This window comes from Prunus persica, chromosome G3 (genome assembly GCF_000346465.2).
Source record: "Prunus persica cultivar Lovell chromosome G3, Prunus_persica_NCBIv2, whole genome shotgun sequence".
In the NCBI taxonomy this organism is placed as follows: domain Eukaryota; kingdom Viridiplantae; phylum Streptophyta; class Magnoliopsida; order Rosales; family Rosaceae; genus Prunus; species Prunus persica.
The window spans coordinates 21772147-21790560 of record NC_034011.1 but is presented as its reverse complement, the minus strand read 5'-3'; the positions used below and the strand labels follow the sequence as shown (position 1 = coordinate 21790560).

General features: G+C 37.8%; 2 protein-coding genes across 4 annotated transcripts; both read left to right on the top strand.

Annotated features, from left to right (window-relative positions):
* Positions 102-4428, top strand: LOC18784452 (cellulose synthase-like protein H1). Its single transcript, XM_007216965.2, has 9 exons — positions 102-486; positions 609-942; positions 1101-1226; positions 1384-1500; positions 1693-1905; positions 2326-2440; positions 2550-2719; positions 2962-3312; positions 3552-4428. The coding sequence occupies exons 1-9, from the start codon at positions 230-232 to the stop codon at positions 4098-4100; spliced, it is 2232 nt and encodes a 743-aa protein (XP_007217027.1). The 5' UTR covers positions 102-229; the 3' UTR covers positions 4101-4428.
* LOC18783802 (cellulose synthase-like protein B4) lies at positions 8042-18327 on the top strand. Of its 3 annotated transcripts, none has more exons than XM_007217763.2 (9): positions 8042-8415; positions 8608-8938; positions 9143-9268; positions 10332-10448; positions 10553-10768; positions 10878-10977; positions 11061-11242; positions 11384-11734; positions 12373-12958. In XM_007217763.2, exons 1-9 carry the CDS (start codon positions 8159-8161, stop codon positions 12922-12924), a joined length of 2232 nt encoding a protein of 743 aa, XP_007217825.1. In that variant the 5' UTR covers positions 8042-8158; the 3' UTR covers positions 12925-12958. The 3 variants fall into 3 exon arrangements, with proteins under 3 accessions (XP_007217825.1, XP_020414297.1, XP_020414298.1); XM_020558708.1 differs by lacking the exon at positions 12373-12958 and adding an exon at positions 18096-18327 and having other exon boundaries at positions 8090-8415; XM_020558709.1 differs by lacking the exon at positions 12373-12958 and adding an exon at positions 17329-17524 and having other exon boundaries at positions 8090-8415.

Here is an 18414-nt window from a genome sequence, read left to right as displayed (position 1 = left end):
AAGCTGCCGGCTTTTCATGCAATATGTAATACAAATATGTCCTTCCACAGTGTGGATATGCTTTCATCACCATATCATTAGAAAATAATCATATGCCACGTGCACTCAAAAAACCAAAGCAAACCTGCAAAGCCAACTAGACCACACTATAAGTATATATACGTAGCTACATATAAACACTGAGCTAGCTAGGCAGCCAAAACACCCTCACTTTCTTCTCATCTTAGCAATGGCTAACCCGAACTCTCTCCCTCTACATGAGAGATTCGAGCACAAAAACACTTTGCACAAAGTCATGGAGTTTATAATCCTCTTCCTCCTCCTCTCACTCCTTGTTTATCGTCTCCTCTCTTTCAACAACAATGGTTTCACTTGGCTTATTGCCTTTCTATGTGAGCTCTCCTTTACCTTCAACTGGATCATCACCATCAACAACAAATGGAACATTGTTGAATACAAAACATACCCAGACCGCCTCTTACAACGGTATGTAACACCGATCATGTATGCTGCACATCCCTTTTTTTTTTTTTTTTTTTTTTAATGTCCATTTATTAGTTCAATAATTTCTTCACTTTGATGTTTAATCATGTGCTTTTAATTATTAGGGTGGCTGAGCATGAACTTCCCCCAGTGGACATGTTTGTGACCACAGCAGACCCAGAGCTGGAACCACCTATTATTACCATAAACACTGTGCTTTCTCTGTTGGCTTTGGATTACCCAGCAGACAAACTAGCTTGCTATGTGTCTGATGATGGTTGTTCCCCTCTCACCTTCTACTCGCTTGTGGAAGCATCAAAGTTTGCCAAGCTTTGGGTTCCATTTTGCAAGAAGTACGATGTTCAAGTTAGAGCTCCTTTTAGATACTTCTCCAATAATAATACCATGTTTTCTGGAAATAAATCAAATGAATTCAAGCGAGAATGGAAAACACTGAAGGTGATTAATTATACTCCTTTAGTCAAATTTGATCATACTTATGTTGTCAGAAAAAGAAAAAAAAAACATCTTATATTATCAGACTGTCTAACACGAGAAGGCAAATTTCCTCGGGATGATGACAAATGAACTTGTTTGTCTTCATGTGTAATTTGCAGGATGAGTATGAGCAGCTTAGCCGCAAAGTTGTGGATGCGGTGGGCACATCTATCCCATTTGATCTTAGCGGAGACTTTGCAGTTTTCTCAGATATAGAGGGCAATAATCATCCAACAATCATCAAGGTATACAGCTAAGAATTGCTGGATTGTCTGCTCCTTTTGCCTCTGTATATATGGTGGCTTTTCTCGAAAGCAACTTTACAGAGACACACACACAAATCTCTTGGTTTTGTTGTCCTATGACTGATTTAGATATATATTTTTTACAATTGTTCTGAAGGTTGTATGGGAGAACAAGGTAGGTGCTTCAAATGGACTGCCACATTTGGTTTATATATCCAGAGAAAAGCGGCCAAAGCATCCACATCATTCCAAAGCTGGGGCCATGAATGTTTTGGTATAATCAATTTCATATATAGAAACCGGAATGTCAATATGCCCATCAAATATTTATCGATAACATGTCAGCATGTTTTGTTAGTGATAATGATATCGAGACATCATCGTCTTATAAGTAATATATTCCATCTGTTTTGAGTAATCTTAAACCAAATTAATTAATTGTTGATCAATTATACATGTGGTGTAGACTAGAGTGTCAGGGTTGATGACAAATGCTCCCTTCATGCTGAACGTAGACTGTGACATGTTGGTCAACAACCCAAACATGATGTTTCATGCAATGTGCATGTTGCTGGGATCCAAGAACGAAACGGAAAATGCATTTGTTCAATTCCCACAAACCTTCTACGACGGACTCAAGGATGACCCGTTTGGCAATCAGATGACAGTTGTGTGGAAGGTGCACCTCATGCAAATTAATTTGAGATATTTAGTGATATATTCATTCTTAGCACTAATATTATAAATAAACCTTACATCATTGAATTTCTATAAACAAACTCAAAAAATGACAGCTGACCTTATTGAATTTAATATTAATTATTAAATTACTTTGATGTCCTATTGAGTGTTTTGGGTATTTTTATGAGATTATAAGAAGTTAAAAGCCTCTTTGTTATGTTATAAATGGACTTTTAGTGTGTTTCTAAAGTCCATTTCACATGAGGTATTTTTATAATTTGGACTCCTATATTGGGTATAATAGTGAATCTCCCAATTAATTTCATATCAAAAAGTATATGACGGTCCATAAATCAAAATTTTGAAGTATATGATTTACATTGGTGAACTAATCAATATATTTGTTACTATATGGTAGTATGCCGGGCGTGGAATATCAGGAATTCAAGGCCCTTTTTATTTAGGAACAGGATGTGTTCATAGACGAAAAGTTATCTATGGTCTCTCTCCAAATGATGTCAAGGGGACTAATGGTAAATCAAATCCCTCTCTCCATCCCCAAATGTCTCTTAATTTTGTTTTGTTAGTAAGAATATAAGCTCGACGAATGTGTGATCCTAATTTTTTAAGTTTTCTTGCCAGGTAAACCAGAACTACATAAAACTTTTGGAAATTCACAAGAATTCATCAAATCAGCAGATGATGCTTTGCGAGGAAAGACAAAATATCCAGACATGCTTTCAAAATCCATGGAGGCTGCACACCAAGTTGGAGATTGTGGGTACGAGTATGACACCAATTGGGGTAAAAAGGTATGTCCGCTTACATTTTGTCACATTAGTTGGGATTTAAAAAGTCGGAATAAGTAAGAGATTTGTAGCTCAAGTGATTAAAAGCAGTTACTTATATATTTAAGATCCTGCTTCAAATACCCCTCTCGATCAAGAGTGTATTTTTAAGAGTTTCCCTAAGGTTAAGCGACAGTGTGTTTTCAAAGTTGCAAGTTCTTTTTTCTTTTTTGTATATGTTGTTGTTGATCTCTTTTCTTGTGTAGGTGGGGTGGATGTATGGATCAAGAACGGAAGATATCCTCACTGGGCTTTCAATCCATAAGAGAGGTTGGAGATCAATTATTTGTTCACCTGACCCACCAGCCTTTCAAGGGTGTGCTCCAACTGGTGGGCCTGCTTCCATGACCCAACAGAAGAGGTGGGCCACAGGCCTGCTTGAAATCCTGCTCAGTAAAAATTGTCCCATATTTCATACTATATTTGCAAACCTCAAATTTAGGATGTTCTTAGCGTACTTCTGGGTCTTTTCTTGGGCCCTACGCTCTGTTCCTGAGCTATGCTATGCTGCTCTGCCAGCTTACAGTATCATCACCAACACACATTTCTTGCCCAAGGTGAGAGCACACCCACATCCATGGACTTCAGGGTTGATGCAAGTTAAATATATGCTACATACTACATAGATCATCAATTTTGTTCATCAAATAACTGAAATATGAGCCCACTTTGTGAATCAAGTAAAACGTTACTATCTGCGTTGCCACATTATTCGGGTACAAATTTTCAAGATGTTAGTGTTGTACTATTTTTTTACACAGCTATTCTTTCTAACTGCTCCAAATGTGCAATGCAGGGCCAGGAACCAACCTACTATATACCAATAGCTCTGTTTGTGCTTTACCATGTGTACACTTTATCGGAGTATCTTCAAACCGGTCTATCAATCCGGGCATGGTGGAACAACCAAAGAATGGGAAGAATAATCCCAATGAGTGCTTGGTTATTTGGAGTTGTTGGTGTCATACTCAAACTCTCAGGCAGATCAGAGACAGTGTTTGAAGTCACAAGAAAAGACCAATCTACTTCAACTGATGAAGGAACTGAAGCAGGCACATTCACATTTGACAAGTCCCCAGTTTTTGTGCCTCCCACTACAATTCTGCTGGTGCACTTAACAGCCCTTGCTACTGCATTGTTTGGGCTGCAACCACCAGCTCATGATGGGCTCCGGTCTGGCCCATTAGAGGTTGTGTGCAGTGTGTGGTTGGTGCTGTGCCTCTGGCCGTTTTTGAAAGGGCTGTTTGGTGCTGGGAAATATGGGATTCCCTCATCCACCATATTCAAGTCTGCTGGTTTCACATTACTGTTCTACACTTTGTGCACAAATATGTGCCCTCTTTGAAAGTGAAGGGAAATGACACAGTTGAAGATGTTAATTGAAGTCACTGAGAGTGGTGTGGGCACTGAGAATCTCTGTGTATCTAGAGTTGAAAGAGAAACCAGTTGGAGATGGTGCTGTTTATTGAAAGTGTGTTGCATGTTCCTAATTGCTGCTCGGTTCATGATTCTTCCCACAGTGTTTTTGGTGCACCAATTCTATGGTCCATGTTCATGACACTCTTCCATCACATTTTCTGATGAAAAAAACGTGATAAATAAATTTAGGACACAAACAATAATGTCATTCTACAAATACTCGGCTTATAAAATGGCAATACAAATTACCTGTATAGCGTATTTAGTAAGTTATATAATTGGATCAATATGTAAGAGCACTTCCAGAAGGCTATGGCCCGGGCAGGAGGGGGCCCAAGCCCCAGGCAGAGGCTTCAGCACACAAATGCAGCCCGGGCAGCTGGTGGGCTCCATAAGCTTGGGCGGGCACGAATGCAAGAACTGCATGGGCTATTGTCTGGGTTTGTCAACGTCAGCGATGATGTCAACAACCAAAAAAAAAAAAATCTAAAAAAATACTAGAATTTTCAGAATTTTTTAAAATAAATATTTAGTTATATTCTTCACTTTCCACACTAAAATTCTATACAAATTCCGCTCCTCATATCTCATGTGAATAGTAGTTGCCCTTAAGTTGCCATGAAAATAGGTGGAAACACCATAAGCTTTTTGCAAGGACTACCACTATTCACGTAAATAGAAACCACTCTTGCCTTAATCTTGTCATTTACCATAACAAATGGGTGAAAGTACTTTAAAAGTTGTGAACTAAACCCTAATATTTACATGTTATTAGTTTGTGTATATCCCTCGTTATGTTACTTTGTGATTATCTCACACGCTAGAATCTCGCCGGAAAAATACTAATAGTCGAGTTATATATCTCACACACTACAAATTCCAATCAGATACCAATAATTTCTTCATGCCTCAAGAAAGAGCTAATCATATAATATACACCAATCAATAGTGATTACGATAATGATACGTACAGTTTGGCATTTGCAGAGCTCAAATCGAGTACGCTTTCTTCTTTCAAATCAAATAACATCATGACGTCAGGACTGATGTCGGGCTCTCCCTCTGGTCTGCTACACACTTTTTTACATTAGTCTGAAATAAAAAAAACAAACAGACAAAACAAAGAGTGGGAGTGGCAGAATAAAAATCTTATTGGATTTGCGTAAAACTGTTGATCGCATTCGAAAGCGCCAACTCCTTCTCTGCATTCCGCAGCAAAAGTTGAAAATGGAAGACTGAGAAACTCTTATGATTTGTCTCGAACTTGAAAGTTTCATGGCATTAAATTAATCAATGTTTGTCTGAGTTAAAAAGACAATGATTAATTTGATATACATTCTTGACTGGTTCACAATTTAAGATTCGTTTGATAACTATTTTATTTTTATTTTTTAATTTAAGAATGTAAAAAAGAAAAAAAAATGAAAGTGAGGATGAGTAGCGTAGCAGTCACTAAAAATTAAAAAAAAAATGATTATCAAATAACCTAAATTTTTTCTTCAAAAGAAATAGTTGTCTAACTAAATTATAGGAAAATCAATAAAAAAGAAAAGAAAAAGATAATACATCTCATGTAGCTTTTTATTTATCTGTTAGTAAACTTATAATTTTATATATCTCATCTCCCCAATATCTGTATATATCTTCCCTTGTGATGAATCACTGCAATTCTCATCAATCTCTATCCATTTTTCATGTCAGAAGTCAGAACATGTACATTGAGAATCCAGCCAAACTCATAGGTTGGCTAGAGTTATCCCGGATAAAGACTAACTAATTAAGGAGAGTGTATTCAATTATAATTTTTAAAGATATTTTATAAATGAGTGACTTTTATCAACATATTTTTAATGATTTTTACATATTTTATAAAGTTAGTGACATACTTTCATATACTTTTATCATAGAATTTTACATACTTTTATCTGTGAATAGTATTTATCTTTTAATATTTATCATAAAGTAGTTTAACCAGAGGAAATTGCTTCTAATATTTATCTCCAGCATTGATAAATTTTGGATGCAACTAGCAATGTGCAACTAACTAGATTGGAACTGCAGCCTCAGCCTCCCAGGATATAGGAACATTCGTTATATCCTATAAGTCATGTGGCTGATACTATTACAACTCCTCATTTCATCTTTTGAGCTTCAAAAATAAATGTATTAGTTCCTAAACCTTTTTTGTGTGGAAGAACTGGTAAGTTGATTAAACCAGGGCGCAAATAAAGCACCAGATACAACCAAGCAAGAGTCCAATGCAGTGGGACTACGAGCAAACAGGAAATAGAACAACCAAATACAAAGAACATGAATACATATTGGAAAGCTAAGAAACATGCTGCTTCAGAAAGCCACAAAAACATCACAAGCCAACCATAATTTGTATAAACATAGTGCTATGGTGGGTAGGGGAGACCATCCTAAACAGTGGTGGTTTTATTGATAGTACATCGACCAAAGAGGGAGGGGGTCTAGAGACCCAAACACGATAGTGCACCCTTGCAATGGCCAAAGCTATAGAATAATCGAAGTCCACTGACAAAATCTTGAGTAAATTAGCAAGACTTTTGGTATTAAGAATTAGCCTTAAAAGTATTCAAAAGTCATCCATTTAACAAAGTTTTCAAAAATCATTAACTTTTTGGATACCCCAAAACTTTTAAACACTTTTTAAAGTTACAATTGAATACTATTGAACTTTTAAAGAACTATTTAAAAGTCATAGTTGAATACCTCTAGACTTTTAAACTCATTAAAAGTATTTAAAAGTTATAATTGAATACAACCCCTAAGTATGTTGAACCCACAAATATTCAAGTGGATAGCACGAAGGAGTACAAGTATATTAAGATGGTCCTAGAGGGAGAGGAGCTTTGGGAGGAGAAAATAATTAGATGACGAAGGGCAGGGTTGTTTACCATTTATCTCTTTTTACTGGGAGTGATCTCTTAAAAAACCTATCCTCTTTACAAGAACTACTATATTTATAGGAAGAACAAAACATGAATTAATTTACAAGCTAACCACCTCGGCTCGGAGCCGACCTGTTTATGTCACATCAGATCTGTCAAACGACGGGTGGTCTGGAGTTGTCCATGTCCTCAGCCCATGATGACCTTCTTACATTTCTATTAGGGGGCGGACCTGGGCAGAATAGCATTTCTACACACATGGTGGTAATCTCATCTAGTGAGGTGGTGACTTGGATGGCTAATACCAGGCTTTCGAAGGGACAGGGGCGCGCTTTATGTGACATGACTGATCGGTGGTCAGAAGGGGTCTTGTCATCGACGTGGACGACTTACCTCCTTTCGATCTTCCTGAGGCAGCTCATAAGCCGAGGTCGAGAGACTGATTTTCTCATTTTCTTTAGTGCGTCGTACGAGACCCACGTGTCATACTTTTATTGGGCAGATGAGCTCGGCACATGCCGAGCGTCAACAGAGAAGATAATTAGGTAAAGGGCATGCTTAATTTCTCAGTTTATCAGGCCATTATCAGTCATCTTATTAATGTCTCGTTGCTCAGGTGGATAAATATGGAAAGCATTCCTTTAATTTTTTTCTTCTTTCATTTCAGACTTTAAATTAGGACATTGGTAATGGTTATATATCTTTATCATTTTTTTAAGGCTGGCGCAGAGCCTCGTACTCAGAGTCACAGCCTTTGCAGTCGTCCATCATGACTTGAGAGAAAAGGGTCGGAAAAGACATGGCCCCAAATTAATTAGTAATTATAAATCCTTTCTTCTGCAATTCTTCATTATTTTATGATAGTTTTATGGGGAAGAAGTAGCAAAATGAAACTTTTCACCACATTAGAATATAATCAGGTGTTGAGACTGATTATATACATGTTTAGAATAAACAAGCAACCACGAATTAGACCTACTGCCCGACTATAAATACTCACCAGCAAAGTAAGGGTTGAGGCTGTAGAAAACTCAAACACCCTCACCTCACTGCATTAGGTTACATTGCAATGGCCAACTCAAACTCTTCCCCTCTCTATGAAAGGTTGGAGCACAAAAACACCATGCACAAAGTCATGGAGTTTATAATCTTGTTCCTCCTCCTTTCACTCCTTGTTTATCGTCTCCTCTCTTTTAGCAACCATGGTTTTGCTTGGCTCGTTGCATTCCTATGTGAGCTCTGGTTTACGCTCTACTGGGTAATCACCATCAGCAGCAAATGGAGTTTTGTGGAATATAAAACATACCCCGACCGTCTCTTACAACGGTAACAGATATCATTTCACATCTCATTTTGTGGTTCAGATTCACAGTCTAACTAACAACATAAACATCTTAAATTGTGATCAGCCAATCTTGTATAGCATATATAATATCTTAGGTTTTCAGACAGTCTAATAAGACAACATTTTTCGTAACTTCGACATCATAACTTTTGTTTTGTGTTATATATGTGTAGGGTGGCTGAGCATGAGCTTCCCCCAGTGGACATGTTTGTGACCACAGCAGACTCAGAGCTGGAACCACCTATCATTACCCTGAACACTGTGCTTTCTCTGTTGGCTGTGGATTACCCAACAGACAAACTAGCTTGCTATGTGTCGGATGATGGTTGTTCCCCTCTCACCTTCTACTCGCTTGTGGAAGCATCAAAGTTTGCCGAGCTTTGGGTTCCATTTTGCAAAAAGTACAATGTTCAAGTTAGAGCTCCTTTCAGATACTTCAATAATGATGCCATACCTTCCAGTAAGAACTCAGGGGAATTCAAGCAAGAATGGAAAACGATGAAGGTGATAGTGCAGTGTTTTATTTCCAAATATTTTGTTAAAAATATTAAAGTGCAAATGTTTGCAATGTAGACTCTCTCAGCATTATGTAGACAGTAGTTGGACGTTTGAACATCCAATATCGAGGGTTTGAACATTTCTACATTGCAAACATTTGTCTAATAGTGTAAATGTGATGACAAATGTACTTGTTTTCATGTTTTGTAGGATGAATATATGAAGCTTAACCGCAAAATTGAGGATGCTGTTGGCAAATCTATTCCATTTGATCTTAGCGAAGATTTTTCACTTTTCTCAAATATAGAACGCAATAATCATCCAACAATAATCAAGGTAAGCGCTGTAAGCACCGACTCGTACTGACAGATTCGCTGTCTCAATTATTCACTTCTTATCTACCCCTTTATGCCTCTCTTAAAGTTGTCTTCTAAACCTACCTTTTAATTGGAAGAAAGATTTCAATAGATCTGGAATAATATTATTATGCTATTTTCGATCAATAATATTATAATACGTGTAATAATACTTTTACATATGATATAATATTATTATGTTATTTTCGATCAATAATATTATAATACGTATAATAATACTTTCACATATAATATTATTGACTGGAATAGCAAAATAATAATACTTCCGCTGCAATTAATTTTTTTTATAAATATGGTAATAGAACCGTACTAACAGCAGCACTTATATGAAAGATTAGTAACCGTGGATATATACACACGGGTTTTGAGTCACCGACTAGAGGCTATTTATTGAGACGACAAAGACGTGACACTTCACTGAGGTGTAGATACATACATTTACAGATATTTTAATGTGAATGTCCTAGAGCAAAAAGACCTGACCTCACCCCAGCCCTACAGTACGGTTTTGTCCTAGAGCAAAAAGACTTACATGAACCAGTTTGACTGTTGACCTATTAAAAAAAAAAAAAAACAGTTTGACTGGTTATTTTTCCTCTCCACCAAAAGCAAGCATTAATTATAATTAGCCCATGAAAAATAATTAACAAATTAATCACTCTACTTTTTGGATGTTTTCTGTCCATGATGTTTGAGAGATTGTTTTGTCTTCATTTTTTTGAAGTACTGGTTATTGTAGGGATTTGGGTCTTTCTCATTTGTAATTTCATGTGAGTTGGGATTCAAGATGTATATTTGTTCTCACCGTCTTGTAATACTTGTGCATAGTTGGTTATGATTTTACAGTTTACGTATTGCAAGAACTTCCATTTGGGGTTGTGTTCTTACGGATGAATTCTGAGTTATTCCCTTGATTTCAATTGAATCTCTACTGTTTCGGAAAAAAAATAAAAAATTAAGCACTCTAAAACCAGCTTAATTAGAAGCTCATTAGCTAGAGTTTTTTAAATTTATTTTTGAAGGTGGTGCTGGACAAGGAGGAAGGTCATTCAAATGGACTGCCCCGTTTGGTTTATATATCCAGAGAAAAGCGGCCAAAGCATCCACATCATTCCAAAGCCGGGGCCATGAATGTTTTGGTATGAATTATTTCATATATTTCTCATCATGTTAATTAATTAATTATCTTTTTAACTAATTAATTGTTGAATTCTTTATATATATATATAATATGTTGGTGCAGACCAGAGTGTCTGGGTTAATGACAAATGCCCCCTTGATGCTGAACGTAGACTGCGACATGTTTGCAAACAACCCAAGCGTTGTTCTTCATGCAATGTGCATACTGCTTGGATCCAATGAGAACCAAAATGAAATTGCATTTGCTCAATTTCCACAAATCTTCTATGACGGGCTCAAGGACGACCCCTTTGGAAATCAGATGGCAGTCATTTGGAAGGTACAGCTCAAAGCAAAATGCTAATTAGTTTAGTATCTTAATTACTGGTTAATTCTAATTATTTACTAACGATGAACTACTTTATTTATTTTTATTTTTATTTTTATAGTACTTGGGGCATGGGATTCAAGGAATCCAAGGAGTATTTTATGCTGGAACAGGATGTTTTCACAGAAGACAAGTCATCTACGGTCTGTCCCCTAATAATGGTAACCAAATCAAATATCCAATCCTTCTTCCCATTCCATGTGATGTGTGTGTATATATATCTTAGGTTGTTTATTTGTGGCAGGAAAATTAGGCAACCAAGAATTACTTAAAACCTTTGGAAATTCAAAGGAACTCACCAACTCAGCTGCTGATGCTTTGAGAGGGGAGACAAAATGTCCAAGCATGCTTTTGAAATCTATCGAGGCTGCTGCATACCAAGTTGCAAGTTGTGAATACGAATATGGCACCAATTGGGGTAGAAAGGTATGCCGGTGTGAAATTCGGATTCTTTGCTCATATTTTTTTCACTTTTAAATACCAACTAGTTTTTAGTCTAATGAAATTTAAAACACAACGAGTCTAAAATGTTCTCTCTCTTTTTTTTCTTTTCTTTTTCCTGTGTAGGTGGGGTGGATGTATGGATCAACAACTGAAGATATCCTCACTGGGCTTTCAATCCACAACAGAGGTTGGAAATCTATAATTTGTACACCAGACCAACCTGCCTTTCTGGGTTGCACCCCAACAGGTGGGCCTGCTTCCATGACCCAACAGAAAAGGTGGGCCACAGGCCTGCTTGAAGTGCTACTCAGTAAAAATTGTCCCATATTTGGTACTGTATTTGCTCACCTCCAATTTAGGCAGTGCTTGGCCTACCTCTGGATTTTTACGTGGGGCCTGCGGTCACTTCCTGAGACATGCTATGCTGCTCTACCAGCTTATAGTATCATCACCAACACACATATCTTCCCCAAGGTGAGCATGAATTATGAATTCATAGAAAATCAATAAAATTTGATAAGGGTTAATATATATATATATATATATATATATACAGAGAGCTTCCATTGAGGGATCCCTCAAATAAGCTTATTTGAGGGACACCCCTTGTAGGCCCCACTCCGGATTGTATTTCACTAATCCAAACCGTCTATTTTGTAGATACTCATTCAAAGATCATCTCTACAAAAAATCACTTGAATCCGATATCATGTGACCACTCAATTGAGTTATTGAAATTTTAGTACTTTTCTTAAAGCACCGTGTTCATTGATTTTGTAAGACACAATTGGATGTCGAAACAGTTTCCGATTTGTCTAATTTTTTGTAAGGATGATCTATGAATGAATACCTAAAAAATAGATGGTTTGGATTATTGGGAAAAGAATTGTAGGGTACCCTAAAGGGCGTCCCTCAAATAAAATTATTTGAGGGATCCCTCAATAGAAGGGGACTGTATATATATATATATATATATAGGTTCTCAATCCCTCTACATGAACAAACTTTTTTCCCAAGTAGAATATATCTGAGTTTCTGTATCTCGTAATCTCATATATTTTACGTCATGTGAGATAGTTGAGATAATCAATAGCTCTTGAAAATTGATACAGGGCCAAGAACTTGCTTACTATATACCAATAGCTCTATTTGTCACGACCAATATATACAATATATCACAGTATATTCAAAGCGGTCTATCAATCCGAGCATGGTGGAACAACCAAAAAATGGGAAGAATAACCGCAATGAGTGCTTGGTTATTTGGAGTTTTTGGTATCGTCCTCAAACTCTCAGGCATATCAGAGACAGTGTTTGAAGTAACAAAAAAAGACCAATCTTCTTCAACTGAGAAAGGCACTGAAGAAGAAGACACTGAAGCAGGCAGATTCACCTTTGACAAGTCCCCTATGTTTGTGCCTCCCACTACCGTTTTGCTGCTGCACTTAACCGCCTTGGCTTCTGCTCTGTTTGGGCTGCAGCCACCAGCTCATGATGGGCTCGGGTCAGGCCGATTAGAGGTTGCAGGCAGTGTGTGCTTGGTGCTCTGCCTCTGGCCATTTTTGAAAGGGTTGTTTGGTTCTGGGAAATATGGAATTCCCTTGTCCACCATTTTTAAGTCTGCTGGGCTCACACTCATGTTCTGCACCTTGTGCAGAAGTTAATTTTGCAAAGGGTACAATATGTTTTTCAACTTTATGCATTTGGATTAAAACTGGCAATCATAAGTATCACGAGATCCGATTGTAAAACTGGCGAGCATGTTCTGCATTTGATAACATCGATCTAAGTCTCACAATTTCCTAGAGAAAAACTAAATCAGAAACATAAACAAAAGGGCCTACAATCTTATGCTATTTTTTCGAAATGGTATTATCATGTGTTAGGTCATCATGAGCCTCAAAAACTTAAGCTGCTAGAGAATGGGTTGATAATGTGTATCAAGCTTGCACCATGCACATGAAGAGGTAAATCAATAGGAGGAGAGAGATAAACATATAGGTGTAGCCACATCATACATCTTGCAAGCCAACAAAAAAATAGGAACATAAATTGAACTGAGAGCCACTCATAAATTGAACTGAGGTCAGACAACTCCTAACCTCGAAAAACTTGGGCAGTGAGAGAGTGGCCCAACAATGGATATCAAACTTAGATGGTAAACTTGCACCAAACACGTGTATATGCAATATGTCAATTGGGCTACCGCTAGCCTTGATCTGTTTGAAGGTGCTGATACCTGATACCATTTGTCTATATGTACTCACTCAGTTGGCACTGGCCACCTTAGACTGAAAATCTCATCCACACCTCTATCTGTTTCCAAATGGCTAATTCTCAATCTCTTCCTTTGTTGGAGCAGGATTTCTTTCAAGAAGAAATACCTCTACAGGTTCTTGACTGAAGTCCGCACGCTTCCTTGGTTGAAAGAAAACTCTGGATTACGTTCCCGAGGTCGAACGGTGGGAATAGGGTGAGTACCTGCAAAAGTCACTCTGACGCTCAAGTCAATGTTTGTGCAATGTACTCTTAGTGTTCAATTGAATTTCTCGTACCTTTTGCTGGAGGTCTAGCCGGATTTTTATAGCGCTTCGAGTTCTTGGGTTTAGCCCCACTTCCCTAGCTTTGCGCATCCCGTCCTCCATTCCATGGTAATGGGATCAGATGAGCGTGTCTCCCTCGCTTCGCACTTCTCTCGTGGGAGGGAAGTTTGATTGTCCCACGTCTTTTAGTTGTGGCATATGGGTTAAGCCATGATACGTGAGATTTGATCCCCACAATGCCCCCATTTTTTTTCTCTCTACACGCTTCGCAGGTGGAAAGGGAAAAAATGATCTAAGTGGGACTTTGGAACAAGATTTCTTCGAATTAAGCGCATGTCGTCATGATGGGCTCATGGCTGAGCCCAAATAAGCCATATGTTTTCTTTCTTAGGCTTACTGGTCAAACCCAAAAATATGATTCCTATTGGCCTATCACCAACCCATGCACGTTGCTTTCACACCTTGCATGTGAAATATCCAAATATGAATTTTCATACACGTTGCTAACTTTTCAAGTTCCAACTGTGGACTGTTATCCCCATGTGGAGTATCCAAGTGCGGACAACTAATCCCATGCGCAAGTGGACTCTTTTCTTTATTTTGGATTTCTGCACCTCTGCCAATCCGGTGGGCCCATACACATTTTCCTCTTTGCTAATCGACCCCAGTTAGGTTGCACTTGGCTTTAAGCTTTTGCCGATCCAATGGGCCCCATGATCCTTGCTTTCTCTTTGCTAGTCGATCCCAACCCCGGTTGGGGTGTGCTTGGTTTTGAGCTTTTGCCAATCTGGTGGGCCCTATGCTCATTGCTTTCTCTTTCCTAGCCGATCCCAAATGAATTTGAGGTGTGCCTGGTTTAAATTCTTGCCTGTCCGGTAGGTCCCATGCCCCTCGGTTTCTCTCTGCTAGCCGATCCCAATCCCAGTTAGGTTGCACTTGGCTTTAAGCTTTTGCCGATCCAATGGGCCCCATGATCCTTGCTTTCTCTTTGCTAGTCGATCCCAACCCCGGTTGGGGTGCGCTTGGTTTTGAGCTTTTGCCAATCTGGTGGGCCCTATGCTCATTGCTTTCTCTTTCCTAGCTGATCCCAAATGAATTTGAGGTGTGCCTGGTTTAAATTCTTGCCTGTCCGGTAGGTCCCATGCCCCTCGGTTTCTCTCTGCTAGCCGATCCCAATCCCAGGTGGGGTGCGCTTGGTTTTGAGCTTTTACCAATCCGGTGGGTCCTATGCCTCTTGGTTTTTCTTTGCTAGCCAATCCCAACCCAGGTTGGGGGTGCCCTGGTTTTGAGCTTTTGCCAGTTCGGTGGGCTCCATGCTCCTTGCTTTCTCTTTACTAGCCGATCCATTTGGGATTCCAATACCCCTGAGCTGTCCTTTCGGACCCGTGTGCCTTTGGTTCTTCAACTGATCCAAGGTGTCCATGAGCCTTTTTTTTTCTTACACTTGAGCCGTCCATGCGGTCCCCAATATCCCTTAGTTGTCCTTCCTAAGCCGTGCACCTTTGGTCTCTCAACCGATCCAAGGTATTCACGACCTTTTTTTTTTTTTTTTCCTCTTGCACTTTACCTGTCCATGCGGGCTCCAATACCCCTTAGTTGTCATTCTGGAACCGTGTGCCTTCGGTTTCTCAACCGATCCAAGGTGTTCATGACACTTTTTTTTTCTTCTTCTTCTTTCCCTTTTTTCCTTTTTCCTTACACTTGAACTATTCATGCGGGCCCCAATACCCCTTAACTGTTCTTCTGGAGCCATGAGCCTTTGGTCTGTCAACCGATCCAAGGTGTCCATGACTTTTTTTTTTTTCCTTTTTTCCTTTTTCCTTGCGCTTGAGTTGTCCATGCGGACCCCAATACCCCTTATATGTCCTTCCGAAGCCGTGCGCCTTTGCTCCATTTATGTTGAACGTCGACTGCGATATGTATGCCAACAATTCAAAGATCGTTCCTTATGTGATGTGCCTATTACTTGGTTTCAAGCATGAAAAAGATGGTGCATTTGTTTAGTACCCACAAATGTTCTACAACACTTTGAAAGATGACCCATTTGGAAACAACATGGTTCTTCTTATAAAAGTACGTATTTTTACAATTGCACACGCATATTATACATGTTCAAATTGTTGGTGGTGGTATATAATACTCGTTTTTCTTGATCGGATTTTCCTTACTGAAGGTTCTTATAGCAAGATTTTAACGAGGCCTCGTTGTAGCACATCAGAGTCTAGGATTTTTGATTGTATTGATGTTTGATTCTCCTTCACATTTGACCTAGACATGCATAATTGACCTTTTGACACACAACTAGAGTTTGATTATCTGTACTTCTGTTCTACTACTTTCATATACATTCTGTATTTTCTACTATTATTTTTGGATGGGTTCAGTGTTTTAGAGGCATATATCTGACTTTAAGCTATGTGCTCATAACACACCCTGAGCATGGATATTTGAGATCGTATCTTGGACTCTTATAGACCGTCAGTACTTCCACCTTTAATATAGGCGGGCAAGGCCGTCGCCTAGGGCCTCCAAATCGAAAGGTCCGCCAACTTTTATAAACCTCTATATATACATATGTATGTTACTTTAAAAATTATACTATATTAATATTATATTAAGCCCAAGTACTATTTTTTTTTAGAGTCCAATTATTTACTCTAAAATTAAAAAAATGGAAACTTAATAAGGGACTAATTTTTTTAAAGTTAAACCAGTTTAATAAGTTAACCTAGTTGAATAGGTTAACCTAGTAGCATATACATTAGATGGGAAAATTTGCTATAATCAACACAATAAAAAAAAAAAAAAAAAAGCAGTTTATTATTGAATATCTACTGCAAGAGGAAAAGATATTCAAGGAAGAAAAGAAAGGTAAAAACCCCCAAGACTATTCCTTATATTTTATATTGAAAAATACATGGTAGAACAAATTGTTATGCAAAGTTAATTGATACTTTGGCATCAAAAAATGCATGACGAGTGATGTTTTGATGCATTTTATAAAGTTGTTATGTGAATTACATTTTGTTCGTTTCTTTTTAGATTACAATTCTGACTTTGAGTTCATATAAGTTTTTTAACTTATCAAAAAAAAAAATTCGCACAAATATACATAGAGAGTAGAAGGCCACATTTTGGTAGCATGGCAGAACCTTTTCATTCAAGTTACTGAAGAACCAATTGGAAAAAGTTGAATGGAATTTCTAAATTTGGCTCTTCTAAACCATAAGTCTAATTAAAGTTATACTACCAATGTGTCTCTTTGAGCCACACCAATAATCAATAACAAAAAATAACAATTTAGGTTTAATCCCTAGCAAAATTGCCTAAAGTTAGCAAAGAACATCACATTAAATTGAAGGTTTCTCAGTCTCGTAATCATCATCTCCTCCAAAATCCTCTCTCTCTCTCATAGTCCTCATTATCCAAGTCTAGAGCCATTTGTAATTTGTTTTGAAGATCAATGGCCATCTCCAAGACATTTACACTTTGCATTGTTGCTCTGTTGGTGTGCTCGATTTGCAGTGAAACGACGAATGCAAAAGATATCAGTTATGGGTCAATACGCCGTGATCAGCCGTTTGGATGCAGGGGGCAACGGTGCATGCCTCCAAAATCCAACTCTTATAACAGAGGTTGTGAGAAGGAGAATGAGTGCAGAGATGGTGGTCATAAACTAAAATGAGTCTTTCGAAGCACAACATATAACCAAGAAGGGGAGACACCAAAAAATGGCGCTTAAAACACTAAAAGAAGGATGCCCATTCTTTTACATAAATGTATTTATTATACTACTCTACATCTAGCCATATTGTGACCATGATGTAATAAAGAACAACATTATCTAATCAATTTCAAAAGAGTTCAATGTGTTGCCAATCTTTTTTAATAATTGATTCAAGTTTTTGTTTTCTTTTTTAGTTCACCATATGCAAACATTAAACTATATTTACGTAATCATACTCAGACGTCTTAAGGTAAAAAAATAAATCTATTTGAGGAAGATATGTGAGATTTTCAAAGGACCAATTTCATGCAAGTAAATCTTACTTCTATAAGAAAAGTAATCTGCAATTTTATTGACGAATATGGTAAATTTATCATTCTCGATTATGAACACTTCATGTGAGATGTTCTATGCATCAGACATGCATAACTGATTTATTTTAGACATGCATAATTGATTTATTTTAGAGACCTTCCCTACTTGAATTTTGGACCATTGATTAGAATATTACATATTTGTATTACATGCATGCATCTAACTAATGTATAGAGGCTATATTTTGTAGACAATTTGGACGGGATTCGCTGGGATACAAGGACCTCTCTATGCAGGGACCGGATGTTTTCACAGACGTAAAGTTATCTATGGTTTATCCTTAATCTGACAGATGTGGCATTGGATAAAGAAGGGTTTGGAAATTCCATGGAGTTCATCGAATCAGCAACTCATATTTTATCAGAGAAAATTGATCATCCTCGTGACCTTTCCATTGCTGTTGTTGAGGCAGCCAACAAAGTTGCTGGTTCTGCGTACGAGTATAATATATTATGAGGGACAAAGATTTGACCAATTATATATGTTTTCTTTTCTTATTAACGAAGAAA

Bases quoted from the DNA above. Each gene is read 5' to 3' on its own strand.
- LOC18783802 (XM_007217763.2), top strand. From the start codon at position 8,159: ATGGCCAACTCAAACTCTTCCCCTCTCTATGAAAGGTTGGAGCACAAA. The intron at 10,449-10,552 runs GTATGAATTATT...ATGTTGGTGCAG, and splicing joins CCGGGGCCATGAATGTTTTG to ACCAGAGTGTCTGGGTTAAT. The intron at 10,769-10,877 runs GTACAGCTCAAA...TTATTTTTATAG, and splicing joins AGATGGCAGTCATTTGGAAG to TACTTGGGGCATGGGATTCA.
- LOC18784452 (XM_007216965.2), top strand. From the start codon at position 230: ATGGCTAACCCGAACTCTCTCCCTCTACATGAGAGATTCGAGCACAAA. The intron at 487-608 runs GTATGTAACACC...TTTAATTATTAG, and splicing joins CCAGACCGCCTCTTACAACG to GGTGGCTGAGCATGAACTTC. The intron at 1,906-2,325 runs GTGCACCTCATG...ACTATATGGTAG, and splicing joins AGATGACAGTTGTGTGGAAG to TATGCCGGGCGTGGAATATC.